General features: G+C 54.8%; 4 protein-coding genes and 1 non-coding gene across 5 annotated transcripts; 3 read left to right on the top strand and 2 right to left on the bottom strand.

Moving 5' to 3' along the window:
- Window positions 1-114: 114 nt before the first annotated feature.
- On the bottom strand, window positions 115-4,715 carry INTS5 (integrator complex subunit 5). The gene is made up of 2 exons (XM_059710389.1): window positions 4,557-4,715; window positions 115-3,259 (listed from the first exon to the last, which is right to left on the bottom strand). The coding sequence occupies exons 1-2, from the start codon at window positions 4,634-4,636 to the stop codon at window positions 280-282; spliced, it is 3,060 nt and encodes a 1,019-aa protein (XP_059566372.1). The 5' UTR covers window positions 4,637-4,715; the 3' UTR covers window positions 115-279.
- A 4,305-nt stretch (window positions 4,716-9,020) lies between these two features.
- On the bottom strand, window positions 9,021-11,579 carry C9H11orf98 (chromosome 9 C11orf98 homolog). The gene is made up of 4 exons (XM_059710409.1): window positions 11,450-11,579; window positions 11,198-11,322; window positions 9,758-9,855; window positions 9,021-9,678 (listed from the first exon to the last, which is right to left on the bottom strand). Exons 1-4 carry the CDS (start codon window positions 11,486-11,488, stop codon window positions 9,569-9,571), a joined length of 372 nt encoding a protein of 123 aa, XP_059566392.1. The 5' UTR covers window positions 11,489-11,579; the 3' UTR covers window positions 9,021-9,568.
- Window positions 11,580-11,607: 28 nt separating this feature from the next.
- On the top strand, window positions 11,608-14,023 carry CSKMT (citrate synthase lysine methyltransferase). The gene is made up of 3 exons (XM_059710404.1): window positions 11,608-12,040; window positions 12,135-12,241; window positions 12,387-14,023. The coding sequence occupies exons 1-3, from the start codon at window positions 11,808-11,810 to the stop codon at window positions 13,040-13,042; spliced, it is 996 nt and encodes a 331-aa protein (XP_059566387.1). The 5' UTR covers window positions 11,608-11,807; the 3' UTR covers window positions 13,043-14,023.
- On the top strand, window positions 11,719-11,867 carry LOC132242408 (small nucleolar RNA SNORA57). Its single transcript, XR_009454604.1, has one exon. It is a non-coding gene; the product is annotated as a small nucleolar RNA SNORA57 (small nucleolar RNA).
- Window positions 14,024-16,616: 2,593 nt separating the features above from the next.
- On the top strand, window positions 16,617-17,419 carry LOC132241535 (ubiquinol-cytochrome-c reductase complex assembly factor 3). Its single transcript, XM_059710410.1, has 2 exons — window positions 16,617-16,806; window positions 16,898-17,419. The coding sequence occupies exons 1-2, from the start codon at window positions 16,687-16,689 to the stop codon at window positions 17,048-17,050; spliced, it is 273 nt and encodes a 90-aa protein (XP_059566393.1). The 5' UTR covers window positions 16,617-16,686; the 3' UTR covers window positions 17,051-17,419.
- Window positions 17,420-17,446: the final 27 nt, after the last annotated feature.

Genomic DNA, 17,446 nt, shown 5'->3' with positions numbered 1-17,446 from the left:
GCGTGGCTTACGGCCGGGGGCGGGGCTTACGGCCGGAGGCGGGAGTGTCCAGAGCCAGGCGCTGTCCTATGTTGCCGGCTGTAAGCTCTAAGCATCACGGAGGCACTGGACTACTTTTCTCAAATCGGCAAATTTTATTTAGAAAAAAAGGTAGAGGGAAAAAGTGACAGCGCTCTTTACGCTAAGGTCTCAGGAGAGAAACCTCCATCTTTCTGCAGCACCTTAGCCCCGTCTCACTGCTCAAACATCCTCAGCGTCTAGACTAGAGGGAGGAAAAGGCTATGTCCCCTGCCGGAGCAGAGTGGACGGTGAAGCTGCCTGGAAACGGCCAGAGAAAAGGCCCAGGCGGTCAATGTTGCGGTGGAGGACACTATGCAGCACAGCCAGATGGGGTCCACCCTCACCCCCACCCTCCCTGGAGAAGTCCCGGATGAAGCGTCCCCGCTCTGACTGAAAGATAAACTTCTGGGGCAAGGGCCCATGCTCCCGGAGGAAGCCCCAGACACTGAGCAGTAGCAGACGCACTTCGAAAGGGGCCAGCTGGCTAAATACCTCATGCATATTACCCAGGGCAGGTGGCAAGAGGCTCCCCTCGGCCATGACAGCCACCAGGGTGCAGGATGCCTCCAGGTGCCAGGGGGAGTGGGCTGTATCAGGGTGGCGAGAGGCTTCCCAGTGGCCCAGGAGGGCGGCCAGCAGCCCCCGCAGGAGCACGGAGCAGTAACACAGGGCTGGAGGAGCAGCTGCTACCAGCTTCAATAGCTCAAAGAGTAGGGGCTGTTCCCTGAAGCGCCGGCCAATGCGGAGATCCCGCTCCACGGTGGCCCGGGCGTGCTCCTCGGGAGGCCAGGCTAGCTCGGCACCAGCTGCATCAGGACACACACTCTCCACCAAGGTCACTGCCACAGCTTTGGCAGCCTCCGGGCTCAGGGTGGGAGCCCCCCAGCCGCCCCCACATTCACTGCCCCCAGGGGCACTGCAACAGTGCACCAGGAGGCTAAGAAGGCTCTGGGTGTTATAGATCACTTCCTGATGATTTCGTGACTGGGCAAACTTCGGTGGCTTTAGGCCACGACCGATGACTCCAGCATGGAAAACAGACCAAATCCCTCCCGGACCTGGCACAGCTGCCGTGTGCCGCCGGTTTGTGTCCAACAGGGAGGCAGAAGCCAAAGAAGCGGAGACAACGGAAACAGTCTCGCTGTCCTCATCCACTTCCCCGCCAAACAGTTCCGTGTGGCCCCGATGTAAGGCTCCTTCCACTAGCAGCTGCAAGACAGCCTTGAGCCCTGCAGGGGAGGTCTGCGAGAGGCGGGTCAGAAGTCGGGAGGCTGAAGCCACACCTGGGGGGCCATGCAGCCTCAGAGAGGCAAAGAAACGGTGCACCCCGGCTCTCACCAGTCCCAGGAGTTGGGAGGGGGACAGGGCTCCCGGAGGAAAGGGACAAATGGCCAGGAGGGAGGCAGCAGCTTCCGCTACTTCCTCCTCAGGATGTAGCAGGAGAGGAGCCAGGTCAGACAGATGGGCTGAGGCAGACTCGCCAAACCGGGCTCCTAGGGCTGCAGGGCCCTCGCCACCCTGCTGTTCCCACCCCACAAGCAGGGCCAAGTTGCGCAGGAACCGCGCTGTGAAGGGAGGCTGCAAAGTCCCTGCGTGCACCCGAGCCAAGCAACTTCGGAAGGCCAGCGGCAGGAGGCCCGAGAGACTGACCACCAGCCCTGCGTATAGCTGGGTGGCCAAACTCAGTTCTTCAGGGCTTCGGGCCCGGCTCAGGAGATGGCCCAAGGCCTCAGGTCCACAGCTAGGCCGGGTGTAGACCGAGAGCAGGCCCAGGAGCTGGTGTTGCCAGAGGAAGCGCTTCCGTTCCAGTCGTAATGTCTCTCCACACAGCTCTCCAACATGGTTTCTTAGCGCATCTAGAAAGGGCACGGGGCGGGGGGGTGGGGGCGGGCCCAGCACCCCTTCCCCGGGAGGCCCTCCCCGGTGATGAACCAGTTTTTGCAGATGTAGCAGCAGCAGCTGAATCAGCCGGTCACAAGCCTCGCGCACAGTATCTGGCACAGCCAGGCCCTGGGTAGTGATGACCGAGGCAGGCATGGCTGTGTCCACCAGGAACTGCAGCAGGCGGTAGGCACCTGCCCCGGAGGCCTGGCTCACCAGGTGCACAGCCAGGTTGAGCATGTTGTCCAGCTCCTCTCGGGGGAATCCCTGCAGGTGTTGCTGAAGCTGACTCAGCACAGCTGGGGGCTTAAGGCAATCCACCAGCTCTCCAGAGACTGTGCCCAGCAAAGCTGGTGACATGACTGCCAATTGCAGAAGGAAGGGAACTGTGGCCTGAAGGGAGGGGTCCCCACTCCGGCCCCCAATGCCCCCCGCCAGGCTATCATGGAACATTCGCAGGAGCTCCCGTCGGATGCTGTCTCCATGACGGGAGGCCAGGTGCCCTAGGATGCCCACAACTGAGGCAATCTTGGGTACCCGCTTCTCCCCAGGGATAGCAGGAGATCCAGGGAAGGGGTCTGTAGAGGGGATTTGAGAAGAGCTTCCACCAGTGCCACCAGCTCCACCTCCAGCCCCGCCATGAACACAGAAGTCCTTAAGGCCACAGGAAAGAACTCGGGAGATGATGGTGCCAGGAAAAGAGGAGCCAATATGGGCCACAACCCAGTCAAAGTGTGGGGAATGTTGGACGGAGGTATCCAGCAAGGCGTCCACGCAGGCATCTGGGCAACTACCGATAAGAGCCGAGAGGCACTGAACATAGATGTCCATTAACGTGCGCGTGGCCCGACAGCCCATCCACAGCTGCAGCAATTCGTTGAGAGAGCCAGTGGCATGGGGCACACACTGGTGTTGGCCCGAGTATGTGCTGCTCAGCTGCCCCATGAGGTCAATGGACCACGCGCTAATCACAGGTGCCCAGGCCTTCGGGTTGGCCCGGATGAACTCGGACAGCACCTGCTGTACCTCCTGTACCACATCCTCCAGACCGGGTCCCCCAGCGGGGACGTGGGAGGGTGCAGGCGGGCGGAGATGAGGCGGGCCAGCCATAGGGCTTTCGTCCAGGGCAGCCAGGTGGGCCCGGACACTTTCATCAAAGACGCCTCGCAAGTGGTCGAGCACGGCAGCCCGAGCAGGTGGCAAAGAGCGGAGGAGGAGGAGACCACAGCGAGCGTGTTCCCGGGCCGAGAGCTGGTGGCCCAGAATGGGGTCGACACCCGTCAGAAAAGCCTTGATTTCCTGGGACAGCTCCTGAGCACTGCAAGGAAACAAGAGACAGACTTAGTGTGTTGGAGATGATGGGCGAGGTACATTCCCTCCGTGAGCTTGCTTCTTGTTATGTAAAATAGGGATAACTATAACTCCCTCATGAAATAATGTTCATAAAGCACTCAAGCACCATATCTATTTCACACTCATCACCCAATAAATATTAGCTATTTTTCTTCCAATAATATCATTATTAGATAACTCTGGGAATGTTAGGTACTTTTTAAAGTACTTTACCTGTATTATTTCAATCCAGATAACAGCCCAATAAGGTAGGTATTGTTATGATCCCATTTTACAGAGAAGGAAACCAAGGTTAAGTAATCAGATTATCAGCTCCGAGAGGGTAGTAACCATTTCTGTGCTCTTCAATACTAAGTCTCCGTCTGTGGAGGTGCCTGGTATATAGGAAGCACTCAATACATTTTTGTTGAATCGAGTATATTTAAAAACACTTTTCCAATGTTACTGCATGCTCCACCACAACACAAGCACCCTGGACCTTGCTCTTCACGGGAAGAAAATCTCCCTCCCGATACCTGTTTCTTCCCATATTCTGCAAGCATCCGAACCACTCACCACTTGGATTCCACACACACAGCCACCACCTGCCCAGCACCCTCCAGGTGCCCAGGAATCAAGGTGTTCCAGGGCGCAGACAAGGCAACACCTTTCAACCCTTCCCTTCCCCTCCCAAAACATATGGGTTCAGTCTCTGAGGTTCCGTGTTATGAGAAGAGGCAAAATCCCCTTCCTCTCTCTGCCCTTTTTGCCAAAGAAGACAGCATCCCCTAGGGTTCTGACTGTGCCATTCCTCTCTGGATCCTCCAAAAAAAATTAAAAAAAAAAAAAATTCCCACCCTGGCAGGAGTGTTTCCGTTGGAAGGGAAAAGGCTGGAAATTCACAAAGCATTCTGTGAATTCCTGGGCCTGGGCTCTCGGGGAGCCCATGAAGTCAGGGGACCCTGGGTTTCTCTCCTCCGGGCTAAAGGGGGCAGGACAGCTGGGGTCCCAAGGGTTCTGATGCCCTAACTCTTGGGAGAGCAAGGCCAGGTCCGGAGTACCCAGACGCTGGGTTTCGCGGGAGGCAGTCCCGAGGCCGGGGGAGCTCGGGCAGGGGAGCCCGGAGTGTGGGGGAGGCAGCCCCCGAGTTCTGGGGGGACCCAAGCAGGACTCTCGGAGACCCTGGCGCAGGCTGTCGGGGTAGGATCCGGGTTTCTGCCGAGGAGGCTGGGGGATCGGCGCGGGGCCGCGCGGTGGGGGAAGATACCAGGGGCGCTGACTACCTGAGCGGCGCGGGACCGTGGGTGGCCGGGGCCGGCCCCGGAGGCCCTGGGGCCCCGGGAGGGTCGCACAACGCGGACATCCCGGAGCCCGAGCCGGAGGCGGGAGCGGCGGGGCGCAGCGGCGCATGCGCGCTGGCGCGAACCCCCGAAAGGAACGAGCGGCGACGAGGCCTCTCAAGAAAACCCATCCGGCGACTCCCGCGGGCCGCGCACGTTGGTTCCGCGCCGCGCCGCGGGCCCCGCAGGAGAGCCGCCCAGCTCGCCGTCACTGCCGCCTTTTTCTTCTTTTTTCAAAGGGCCATGAATACACAGACGATTCGATTGTTCTTCCTAAAGCCCAAACTACAAAATGTTCCACTTCACGACGTTTCTAAAAAACGAAGCACTGGGAAACATTTTATTTAAGAAACAGTGACCATGTCAAAAGTAGTTAAAGGAGAGAAGGGAAGAGGGAAAGCGGAAAAGAGACGGAAAGAAAGAAGAGAAAATTGGTAAGAGAAGAAAAGTAAAGAGAGGGAGAAGCAGCCCGAAGTAAACTGGGCGTCTTCCCAGCCCAGCTTGGCCCTCCGACCCTATCAGTGTCCATTGCTCAGGCTGCGCTGTCTCCTGTCCGCACTTCCCCACACCTGCAGAGAGGTAGCCTGGTCACTGCGTGCAGCCAGCACGCCTCGGCCAGGGCCCCGCTCCAGCCGCTTACCTAAACCCCAGCTCTTCCACTTACTGGCTGGGTACTTTATTTAACTTTTCCATGACTGCTCCCTCTTATGCAGATGAGGGTGGTAACATCTCACAGAATTGTGAAAATTGAAACCAGGAAATATGGTAAGCAAGCACTTAATAAGCATTAGCTATTTTTATTGTATTTATTGCACAAACTCCAGAAAATAAGCTCTTTGAAAACAGGAACTTTATATATATATAAAATAAAAGGCTAATATGCACATAGACCAAACGGTGGAATGACCAGTTGTTATGATGTGCACTGACCACCAGGGGGCAGACGCTCAAGACAGGACTGTCCCCTGCCCTAACCTGTTTGGCTCAGTGGATAGAGCATCGGCCTGCAGACTGATAGATCCCAAATTAGATTCGGTCAGGGGCGTGTACCTTGGTTGTGGGCACATCCAGTGGGAGGTGTGCAGGAGGCAGCTAATCAATGTTTCTAACTCTCTTATCCCTCTCCCTCTCTGTAAAAAAATCAATAAAATATATTTTAAAAAAAACAGGAGCTGCCCCCTGGTGGTCAGTGGGCTCCTACAGGGGGAGCGCCACTCAGCCAGAAGCCAGGCTCATGGCTGGGGAGCACAGCGGGGGGTGGCAGTGGTGGTGGCAGCGGCACTAAGGAACCCTTGGGGGTTGTCCGGCTGCCAGCTTAATGGGGAGCGGGCCTAAGCCAGCAGGCGGACATCCCACGAGGGGTCCTGGACTGTGAGAGGACACAGGCTGGGCTGAAGGACCCCCGACCCCAGTGCACGAATGTCATGCACCAGGCCTCTAGTATATATATAAAAGGCTATTATCTTCATCACCTGCAACAGTGTCTGCCTGGCACTTAGTAGGTTCTTTTTCCCCATTATAATAGCCATCTTTATTTGTACAAATTCACATATCAAATGTATTCTTTCAGTCTTTTTATGATTTCCTTTTTACAAAAACAAAAAGTCACATAAACACCTTCCCCACTGTCATTCCCACAGATGGATGTTTGCCAGGCAGCCTCCCCGCCCCCCGCCCCCCCACTCCCCACATATAGCTACATGCTTCATTCTGGGACGGCTCGCTTCCCCCACATGCTTCGGTGCTTCCTACCAGGGTGGAGTTCTGAGTCCTAAGGCTGAAGTACACAAAGGGGTGGGGGAGGGTGCAGAGTGTGGCACGATGCTCAGGCGTGCAGGGCGGGCTCTAGTAGGTCTCCTTCTCCACCCAGTCTCCAGGGCTTCGCCTGATGATGAGTTTTCAGGTTTGTCATACACGAAGAGGAGAAGAGAGTTTGGGAAGGCACAGAACCTCCAGGTAGGTTTGAGGGGGTTCATCCTCAGGGCGACTCCCATTCCAGGGCAGTAGGAAAGGAAAGCAGTGAGGGCCATCTCCTCAAGGAGGTCAAATATTAAGATCTTGTTCTTCAGCCCTAGCCGGTTTGGCTCAGTGGATAGAGGGTTGCCCTGTGGACTGAAGGGTCCCAGATTCGATTCCAGCCAAGGGCACATGCCCAGGTTGCAGGCTTGATCCCCAGTAGGGGGCGTGCAGAAGGCAGCTGATCAATGATTCTCTCTCATCATTGATGTTTCTGTCTCTACCTCTCCCCTCCTATCTGAAATCAATAAAAATATATTTTAAAAAAAAGATTTTGTTCTTCATCCTCTGCTGGAAGACGGAGTTCCTCTGGGTCTTGCAGATGACCACGCCGGCCCACTGCACCACCACGATGCTGACAAAGAAGGCCGTGTGGCAGGCGAACTCCACGATCTTCCTCCTCATAGGTCCACTGCTGCCCGTAGCTGTCCTCCATGTGTTTGACCCAGCGGTCGTCCCAGTCCACTCGGATGTCCAGCTGGTTAACCGGGGGTCACCAGCTTGTCCAATTTGTCTTTTTTTTTTTTTAATATATTTTATTGATTTTTTACAGAGAGGAAGGGAGAGAGAGAGTTAGAAACATCGAGGGAAAGAAACATAGATCAGCTGCCTCCTGCACATCTCCTACTGGGGACGTGCCCACAATCAAGGTACATGCCCTTGACTGGAATCGAACCTTGGACCCTTCAGTCCACTGAGCCAAACTAGTTAGGGCTGGGCTGTCTCTTCATGATGTCGCTCTCAGCTGAGAGCAGGTGCTCAAACAAAAACTTGTACCTGAATGTTTGTAGCAGCACCAGTCTTATGTGGTTCTTCCCCTAATGCAGTGGTTCTCAACCTGTGGGTCGCGACCCCTTTGGGTGTCGAACGACCCTTTCACAGGGGTTGCCTAAGACCATTGGAAAACATATAATTACATACTGTTTTTGTGATTAATCACTATGCTTTATGTTCAATTTGTAACAATGAAAATACATCCTGCATATCAGATACTTCCATTACGATTCATAACAGTAGCAAAATTACAGTTATGAAGTAGCAACGAAAATAATTGTATGGTTGGGGTCACAACATGAGGAGCTGTATGAAAGGGCCGCGGCGTTAGGAAAGTTGAGAACACTGCCCTAGTGGTTTCACAGTGGCGAGCGTGTTTGGGAGTTGGACAGGTCTGGATTCATGTCTGCTACTTATTAGCCATGTAACCCTGAGCAAGTGACCCAGCTGTTGGAGCTCATTTTTTGATCTGTAAAATGGGCATGATGTCTCATATCTCAGACATTTTGCAAAGATCATTTGAGATCACTTATGTAAAGGACATTGGAACAACTGGGGAAATTTGAATATGAAAAATTGAATATTAGCCATTTCACTCATGTTAAAAGTCTTAGGTGTGATAATAGTATTTTTACTATATAGGATGGAGTGGCTTGTTTGGCTGGGTGTAGTCTGGTATACGAAAAGGCTTCTGGTTGGATTCCCAATCAGGGCACATGCCCAGGTTGTGGGCTCTATCCCTAGTGTGGGGTGTGCAGGAGGCAGCCAATGTAAGTTTCTCACATCGATGTTTCTCCCTCTCCTTTCCTTTCTCTAAAGATCAACAAAGTTTTTATATATATAGCAAAATTAGGGATGGAATGTCATTTGCAATTGATTTTCAAATGCGTCAGCAAAGAACAGAGACCCATATACATACATATTTGCAAATGTGTAGATTTAACAAGTAGAGCAAAATGTTAAAAAATTCGTAAATCCAGACAGAGTCCATATATAAGGGTTCATTGTACTAATCTTTTAGCTTCAGTGAAAGTTTGATATTGTTAAAAATATAAAGTAGGGGAAGAGGTGCAACACTGGCCACAAAGTCTCCCTCTTCCAGGAAGCCTGCACTGATTAAATATACTTCTCCACACAGGCAGATTTTTTTTTAATGTATTTTTTTGATTTTTTACAGAGAAGAAGGGAGAGGGACAGAGTTTGAAACATCGATGAGAGAGAAACGCCAATCAGCTGGCTCCCGCACACCCCCCACCAGGGACGCGCCCGCAACTAAGGTACATGCCCTGAACCAGAACCAAACCCGGGACCCTTCAGTCCGCAGGCCGAAGCTCCATCCACTGAGCCAAACCGGTCAGGGCTGGGCAGCTTTTCATGTTCATTAAACACCCCAGCCCTGGCTTCTAGCAGCGTTTTTGACAGTTAGAAGGGGAAAATGATGCCTGGCCGGCGTGACTCAGTGTGGTGTCCTGTGCACAAGGGAATCACAGCAAGAGAATCTTGTGGTGAAAGGAGTTGGCTTCGATTCGGTGTCCAGGTGCGTACAGGAGACAACTGATCACTGTTTCTCTCACTCTCTCCTTTCCTCTCATAAATTAATAAATAGGGAGAATAATGTCTGGTCTTCACTTTATTAAAAATATAATCCAGCAAAGGAAGCAGCGACAAACATGACGAAGCGATTTGCCCACCCGGTAACAGAGCAGTGGCAGGGCTGGTTTCAGGACCCTCACCTCCTCGGCCATCTCACAGCAAGCTGTATTTTGTTCAGAAGTAAACGGAGTGTCACTCACTCGAGACCAGGCGGTCACGGAGGCCGGCTCCTTGATGTCTTTGCTCAAGCACACCCCGTGGGTCCTGTGTCACCGCTGCCTTTCCCCTCACAGAGCCCTTCTCACGGCCCACCCCCAGCCCTGCACGCAGTCACACACATCTCAGCGAGAATATGGGCTTTATTGCAAATGGAGGTGCCTGCTAAGGCGCCGCCTCTCCAGTCCTCCTTTTCCGCTCTTCCTCTCAACACGTCCCTCCAGGCAGGCCACTAGGCCGTTATGGAAGAGGAGTCTGGGGAGAGTGAAAAGGTGCAATGTCTTCGCCAAAGTCTTCTGGAACAAGCCCCGAGTCCGCCTGGCTCCCGGTGAGAACCTTGTGATGAAAGGGGTGACTTAGCTCCCAGCTTCAAGGTCCTCCATGTCTACGTCCTGGGGGGGCTTCGGCGTCTTTTTTGATTTAGGCTGTGGGCCGCTAGTCCTGGCTGGCTTTGCAGGGGCTTCCACTGAACAGAGAAAGAAGCTGCATTAAAGGACCAAGTGGAGTCAGGCTGCCCCCGACCCCGCCTCTGCGCCCAGCCTCACCTTCCATGGCAGCTTTCTCTTTCTGGGCAAGCCGGATCTGCTGCAGGAGTTTTCTGCGCTTCTTCCCAGACAGAGTAATGTTGGCACGTGCACTGGACCTGAAGGGTTGGCAGGACAAAGATCTGGGTTAACCTGAACAACACAACCACACAGGCGGTTCTAGCTATTTAAAAAAAGGGTCTTTGGCTCGGCTGGCATGGCTCAGTGGTTGGGCATCGACCTATGAACTAGGAGGTCACGGTTTGATTCCCAGTCAGGGCACATGCCTAGATTGCGGGCTCGAGCCCCAGAATGGGGTGTGCAGGAGGCAGCCAATCAATGATTCTCTCTCATCATTGATGTGTCTATCTCTCTCTCCCTCTCTGAAATCAATAAAAAAATATTTTTAAAAAAGGTCTTTGGATCCACATCAAAGGAACTATTTAAAAATCTGGGCTCTGAGGTAGTAAGTTTAATTTCAACACATCAAGTACTTAACATTAAGTGTTAAACTTTAATTTATTGTAGAAATTTGTAAGGGGAAACTATTTTTCTCCTCTATTCTAGATACTTCTAACATCAGATTGGGGGAGGGGGGGTTAAGTCCTATAAATTTAATTCAATGACATTATCTACCTGTACTTCTGACCCGCCCGCTATGAAGCAGGGCGCTCCTGACCCCTTTTTCAGACTCCATAATTTGTAAGAAGAGCTCACAGAACTCAGGGGAACATTTACCGATTTATCATAAAAGGATACAATTCAGAACAGCCAGATGGAAGAGCTGCATAGGGTAAGGTATGGGGGAGAGGCCAGGCGTCTCCAGGCCCTTTCCAGGTGAGCTACCTTCTAGCCCCTCCATCAGTTCACCAACCAGGAAGCTCATCAAACCTCCGCTGCTCAAGCCTTCTCAGAGTTCAATCACCAGCACCCCACCCGCCGCCACCCTACTTCCCAAGGTGGGGGACGGGGAGGTTTCATGTCCCAGTCCTCTAACCTCTGTGGTTGTCTGGTGACCAGACCCACCGGGTCACTCATGAGCTTAAACTTCGGCGTGCTCAGAAGGGGCTCCTAACGAAATAAAACGCGCTCCGATCGCTCGGAAGGCTTGAGGGGCTCTGTGCCAGGAACCAGGGGCAAAGGCCAGAGAAATACGTTTCTTATTATAAACTCTGCCAAGACTGATAATGAAGAACTCAGTGAAAGAATGGCGTGGGAACTTTTCTCCCCGACGAGGCCGTCCTGAGACTTCCAGGCAAAAGCCCAGGTGCCCGGGAAACTCAGCCCGCGGCAGGCTCGCGCCCGTGTGCGCCTCAGGCTTCGCTTATAAATGAAGGCGCAAACGCAGGGGACGCGTCCCTCGCGAAGCGCGGGTGCGGACAGTGCCCGCGGCTCGGGAGCTCGGCCACGGGGGCGGGACCCGGGGAGGACCCGCGGCAGCGGCAGCGGCCCGGCACTCACGCCCGCTTCTTGAGGTGGTGCCGCGTGGTCAGCCCTTCGTCGATCACGGCCCCGACCACCCGGTGCTGCCGGCGCCGCTCCCGGTTCGACACCCGCCGTCGCTTGAACAGTTTCTTCTTCAGCTCCTGCGGGGGAGGAAGACGCTACTCAGGCGGCGGCCGCGCCCCGCGCCCGGTCTCCCCGCACCCGGCGCCGCGGGCGCGTCGGGCCCATCCCGGGGGGACAGAGGGCTCGGCGCCGCCATATAGTCACCGTTCGCGGCCGGTTGATCTTGCCGCCCGGAGCACCCATGGCTGAGCCGCTGTGTCGGCTTCCGGTCCGCGTTTCCGCCGGACGCAGGGTCCGTACGGGCCCCGCCCCTCAGCCCTCCGAGAGCCAATCGCAGCTCGGGGGCGGGGCCTGGGGCTATATAAGGGAGCTCAGGGGGCTCCCCCGCCTTTCCGGGTCGGCTACGGAGTGAGTGCTGCCTCTTTTCGGGGGGTTTCTGGGGCGCGCGGGGGTTCTGGGCTGGGCTTGCGGACCCTCCTTTTCTTGGCGGGGTTCGGGCGTGCGGTCCCGGTCCCCGTAATGTACGGAGGCAGAGGGAGAGGGCTCCGGCCCCCTCGGCGTCATGTCTTCGGTGCCGACGGTTGCCAGTCCGCCGGTTCTATCCTCAAGCGCCGGGACACGGGTCTCCGAGAAGCTGGGCGGAACCGAAGTTCCGCGGGCTCCCCCCCGGGGTGCTCATGCCGCCTCCTCTTGTTTCAGGTCTGAAGCCGCCACAGGATCCGGAGCTGTCGTAGCCCCTCCCTTTCCACTTCCCGTTGCAACCAATAAAGGCCAAGGCCGTTGGTACCGTTTTAGGTGTGTGTCCGAGTGCTTTTTTCCGCGGCTGCGGAGTTAGGTTGCACACGTTATTGCACGAAGCGGATTTTGCAAATCTCCTCTTGAATCTCAGGCTTCTGCGGGGCGTTCGGGCGACACTGCAGCATTTCTGGATGGCGGCGCTGCGACGAACCCTCCAGGTGGCCAGCCGGGCTGCGGGGACACGCCGCGCCTTGGCGGGTAGGAAAGATGGGCGGTGGGAGGCAGGGCGGTTTCTTCCTGACCCGGAGTCCAGTCTGGCTGTTGAAGGGCCAGGTCACATCGCGTCGTTTTGGCGGTGGTTTGACGGTACTCGGTGACACATGCCTTCCGCTCGTGTCCACAGGCTCCCTGGCCGGTAGCTGCCTGGCGGACCGCCGCCTCTGGGACAAGCTCCACGCCCAGCCGCGGCCGGGCAGAGTCCCCACCTTCGACTGGTTCTTTGGTTATGAGGAAGCCCAGGGCCTCCTCCTGCCGCTGCTGCAGGGAGCCCAGGCTGCCCGCCCACTGCGGGTGCTAGACGTGGGCTGTGGGACCTCCAGCCTGAGTGTGGGCCTCTATGCCAAGTGCCCGCACCCAGTGGACGTGCTGGGGGTGGACTTCTCTTCCGTGGCCGTGGCCCACATGAACAACATCCTGGGAGGTGGCCAAGGCCAGACACCCCTGCGCCCTGGGCACCCTGCCTCCCGCCTCCGCTTCATGCAGGCTGATGCCCAGAACCTGGAGCCACTGGCTTCCGGCTCCTTCCAGCTCGTGCTGGACAAGGGCACCTGGGATGCTGTTGCCCGAGGTGGTCTGGCTGGGGCTGACCAGCTGCTGTCCGAATGCCTGAGGGTCCTCAGCCCCCAGGGGACCCTGATTCAGTTCTCAGATGAGGACCCTGATGTGCGGCTTCCCTGCCTGGAGCAGGGATCCCCAGGGTGGCGTGTGACTGTGCAGGAGATGGGCCCTTTCAGGGGCACCACCTACTTCGCTTACCTGGTTCAAGGCTCTTCTCATTAAAGACAGACTTGACCCTAGCGTTTTTGCTGGGTGAGGAGAGATGGAGAGAGCTTTGCCTTTGCAAGATGGCTGGAGAATGAGGGTGTTAGTCCTGGCTTCCATGGTTACTAACTAGGTGCCCACAGCATTGACTGCCTGTTTACTCACCAGCAAGGTAGGAATAATACCTGGATTTGTGGGTATTGCATACATTGATAGCTGAAACATTTAGCAAGGCCCATAGAGAAGATATAAGTGGATTATTCCCCACCCCCAACTAACAGGAACTTCTAAAAGCAGCAGATAAGAATTCTATCCAAATCCCAGCATAGACTGATGTGTGACCTGGTGGCCTAACCTCTAAGCCGGTGGTCGGCAAGCTTGCGAGCCACATGCGGCTCTTTGGCCCCTTGAGTGTGGCTCTTCCTAAGCCTTAGGAGGACCCTAATTAAGTTAATAACAATGTGCCGACCTATATAGTTTAAGTTTAAAAAATGTGGCTCTCAAAAGACATTTCAGTCGTTGTACTGTTGATATTTGGCTCTGTGGGCTAATGAGTTTGCCGCCCACTGCTCTAAGCTCATTTTTCTCACCTGTAGAAGGGAAAGATTGTGAAAGGACGGGCAGAAGGGCTCCATAGACAAACCAAGTGAAATGTTGAGAACAAACAGTACCCTGGGCGGCCGGAGATGGTGGCTTCTGCAGACTCGAAGCCTGTTGGATCCCAGAGAGGACTGGGATTGGGAGCTTCCTGGTACACTGTCCTCCGGAACCCAGCAGGCATCTTGCTCTCTCTGTTCCTGCCCTGAGCTGAGTTCTGGATTAAAGGTTGTCATGAGAGATCTGGGGCCAGGGGCTAAATGTCCAGTCTGGGTTGGGGGAGGGGAGCTAAGAGCCCATTAGCAGTGAGAAATGTTCCTGATATGTTGACCTTAAAAACAAATGAACTTGTGATCTTTTTTCACTTCAGGTCAAATAAATGTTTTGCTTTTTACTAAAAAACACTTGAGTGTGTGATTTTTGCTTATGAAAAATGAAGAGCCTCATTTCACAGCCTTAGTTTCCTCATGAGGGGTAAGGATCTCCCTCCTTGGGTTCTGAAAAATCATGACATACAAGTGTTTGGCACAGTGCCTAGCATATAGTAAACGCTCCCCCAAAAAAGTTCCTGTAACAGTATACAGATGGGAGAAATCTGCAAGAGAAGACTTACCAAATGTTACGTCTCACTGGGGAGTCAGATTTGGGGAAATTTTATTATCTTTTCTCCCCCCCCCCACCCCCCAGCAAACTGTAAATATTTTTTTTTAAGTACATATTAAGCCTTAGCCAGTTTGGTTCAGTGGATGGAGCCTCTGCCTTCAGACTGGGGTCCCGGGTTCGATTCCAGCCAAGGGCACATGCCAGGGTTGCGAGCTTGATCCCCAGTGTGGGGCATGCAGGAGATAGCCAATCAGTGATTCTCATCATTGATGTTTCTATCTCCCTCTTTGAAATCAATAAAAATATAGTTTAAAAAGTACATATTAAGCCCAGTGTGGTTCAGTGGTTGAGCATCAACCTATGAACCAGGAGGTCACGGTTCAATTCCCAGTCAGGGCACATGCCCAGGTTGCGGGCTTGATTCCCTGTGTGGGGTGTGCAGGAGGCAGCCAATCAGTGATTCTCCCTCATTGATGTTTCTGTCTCTCTTCCTCTCCCTTCCCCTCTGAAATCAATAAAAATATATTTAAAAAAAAACATTGCCGTAACCGATTTGGCTCTGTGGATAGAGCGTTGGCCTGTGGACTGAAGGGTCCCGGGTTTGATTCCAGTCAAGGGCATGTACCTTGGTTGTGGGCACATCCCCAGTAGGAGGTGTGCAGGAGGCAGCTGATAGATGTTTCTCTCTCATCGATGTTTCTAACTATCTCTCTCCCTTCCTCTCTGTAAAAAATCAATAAAATATATTAAAAAACACACATTAAAAGGCATGACCCAGCGGACATCAGAACTGCTCTCTAAAGTTCATCAGGTACAGCAACCACCTTGACCTTTTCCTCCCACGTCAACATTTTTCTTCACTACATTTACTGAACATCTGTGTGCCTGGCACTGCTGAATGCAAGGGACACAACTGAGTCCTGTCCAGAACGCCAGGTCACAAGGGCTCCATTGCACCTGCCACCTCCCTCACCTGGCTCTTCACTTCGCTCCTGGAAGAAGACCTGGGCCCCTTCCTCATCATCCGTGAGCAACAGCAGCCCCTCATGTGGCCACCGGAGCTCCCGGCTCTCCACTTACCTCAGCAGCTTCTACCACAATGGAGGGCAGCTGGGTCTTTTGAGAGACCACCTGCATGGGGACAGCAGGGGTCTTGGGCTCACTTAGAGGATGAGCCAGCAGCAGGACACGGTGGAGAGGTACTAACCTGCACATCCTGATGACCTTCAACGCTGTCAGTTTCTTCTCTTTCCTTCCAGAGAGGGTTGGTCAGCCGCGGATTTTCTGGGTGCTGGAAGGAGCCTGGGCTATCTGTAGGCCAAGGCCCATCCTCGCTGCTCCCTGGCACAGGCCATGGCTGCTGGTTTTTAGAGTGCGGGGTGGTTGAGCTCAGCAGAGTTCTGAACCCTGCCCAGTACACCCCACAGGCTGCTCCTTGATCTTCTTTGGAGCCTGACTCCTTAATTACATCTGAGGAGCGCAGGATGGGCCTTCCAGGGGAGGAAGACATCCCCAGACTGGGACAAGAGCTTTATTTCCACTCACTCCCTTTCCCTGGTGACGCTGGGAAAGGCAGGGGGGACAGCACCAAGGGAATCTGGAGTACAGCCCTGTGAGTGCAGAACCTTGATGAACTTGGAACTTCCTGATTCCTTGGCCAACTGGGTTGCCCAAGTTGACATATTTCCTTGTATCTTTTAAGTGGATATTCATGTGGTGTTGACTGTTTTCCAGGAACTGTTATAAACCCTTTATGTGTAAACGGATTTAATTCTCCTGAAACTATGGCATAGTTATTAGCCCCTTTTCCGATACAGACACTAGGGCACAAAGAACTTAAGTGATTTTGTCCAGACACAACTAAGAGGTGTTTTCTTCTCCAAATTGGAATTTGGGTATGCTACACGAAATCTAGAGTTTTCATGATTTAATAAATACGTCCCAAGAGTATATAGCATGATGAAAAATTTAACAAGTGTGCTTTAAAAACCTTTAAAGCCTAGAGCCTCTCTCCTGCTCTAGCCTTCTCTTGATCAGGAAACTCAGGAACTGCGTTGTTAGTTGTAAACGCCGCAACCATGGAGACGCACTGTGGCCGGTGGCTCGGTGGGTTCGGGCGTCCTCCGATAGCCCAGGTGGCGGGTTCCATCTCCATCAGGACGCAAACACGGAGCAACCTTTACTTCATCTCACTCCCAACTCCCGCGCTCCGCCTGCGGGGTCAGCGCCTTCCGGACACGCTCAGCCTTCCCGATGCGCTCCCGCTTCCCGGCCACATCCAGGCTTTAGACTCGGGCGCCCCAGACGCGACACCTTTCGCGATCGGGTCCTCTCTAGCCGGCCCTTTTCTCTGGTGTCCGCTGTGGGGCGCTCTAGCCCGCGCAGGAGCCGGTGAGACGCGGTGCCGGCCTCTCTAGGCTGCGGGAGACCGCGCAGGCGCCTCGCTGCGCGTGCGGTGGGCGATGGGCTTCTTGCGCAAAGCGCTCATCTCAGTCGCGGTGCTGGGGGCGTGGGCTGGCGTGGGCTCCGCGCTCTTTGTCCTCGTGACCCCGGGAGAGGAGCGGGTTCAGGCGATGCTGAAGGTGGGAGCCGTGGGAAGTCCGAGGTGGGGTGGGCGGGCAGGCGGAGTCACCCCCGCGCTTGGGGCCGGAACTGCGAACCTCTCTCCCGCAGGAGATGCCGGGGCAGGACTTACGGAGCCGGGAAGAGGCGGCCAGGACCAAGCAGTTAGTGATGGCCGCTCTGCAGGAGGCAGCTGTCACGCAGGAGAACGTGACCTGGAGGAAGAACTGGGTGAGCGGCGGCGGCGGCGGGAAGTCAGCGTGAGCCGGGACCTGCACCCGAGGGCGCTGGGAGCTCCGCTCCGGCACAGGCGTAGGAGGCGGCCTTGCAGGGACCTGGCGGGGAGCCCGGGCTCGGGGAGCTGCCGCCGGGTGAGCACTCCTCCCCCCCCCCCCCAAACCCTGCACTGACTGCGCGTTCATGTCCTCGCGGGCCGGCGCCATCGATGTGGGGAACTGAAGGAACCAGTAAATCAGTTCCTCCGTCCGGAAAGTGAGCCCTGAGCTGTGACGCCTGTAAATGTCTCCGTTGTGGGTCGGTTCTGTGGGCTGGGATGGCCGCAGCACCCAGCGCCCCGCTTCCCATGGGCGGCCGAAGCCCAATAGGCACAGCGATCGCGCTTTGAAAGCACGAGCCCGTGTGAGTGTTCCTTTGGGGGTA

Source organism: Myotis daubentonii, chromosome 9, assembly GCF_963259705.1.
Source record: "Myotis daubentonii chromosome 9, mMyoDau2.1, whole genome shotgun sequence".
NCBI lineage: Eukaryota > Metazoa > Chordata > Mammalia > Chiroptera > Vespertilionidae > Myotis > Myotis daubentonii.
Note: the sequence above shows the minus strand (reverse complement) of the source record. Positions and strands in the feature narration are given on the sequence as shown.

Coding starts and splice junctions, on each gene's coding strand:
- CSKMT (XM_059710404.1), top strand. CDS start 11,808: ATGTCTTCGGTGCCGACGGTTGCCAGTCCGCCGGTTCTATCCTCAAGC. Junction 12,041..12,134: donor GGCCGTTGGTACCGTTTTAG/GTGTGTGTCCGA, acceptor CTTGAATCTCAG/GCTTCTGCGGGGCGTTCGGG. Junction 12,242..12,386: donor GACACGCCGCGCCTTGGCGG/GTAGGAAAGATG, acceptor TCGTGTCCACAG/GCTCCCTGGCCGGTAGCTGC.
- INTS5 (XM_059710389.1), bottom strand. CDS start 4,636: ATGTCCGCGTTGTGCGACCCTCCCGGGGCCCCAGGGCCTCCGGGGCCG. Junction 3,260..4,556: donor CACGGTCCCGCGCCGCTCAG/GTAGTCAGCGCC, acceptor GTTTCCTTGCAG/TGCTCAGGAGCTGTCCCAGG.
- C9H11orf98 (XM_059710409.1), bottom strand. CDS start 11,488: ATGGGTGCTCCGGGCGGCAAGATCAACCGGCCGCGAACG. Junction 11,323..11,449: donor AGATCAACCGGCCGCGAACG/GTGACTATATGG, acceptor CCTCCCCCGCAG/GAGCTGAAGAAGAAACTGTT. Junction 9,856..11,197: donor CACCACCTCAAGAAGCGGGC/GTGAGTGCCGGG, acceptor CCAACCCTTCAG/GTCCAGTGCACGTGCCAACA.
- LOC132241535 (XM_059710410.1), top strand. CDS start 16,687: ATGGGCTTCTTGCGCAAAGCGCTCATCTCAGTCGCGGTGCTGGGGGCG. Junction 16,807..16,897: donor GGGTTCAGGCGATGCTGAAG/GTGGGAGCCGTG, acceptor TCTCTCCCGCAG/GAGATGCCGGGGCAGGACTT.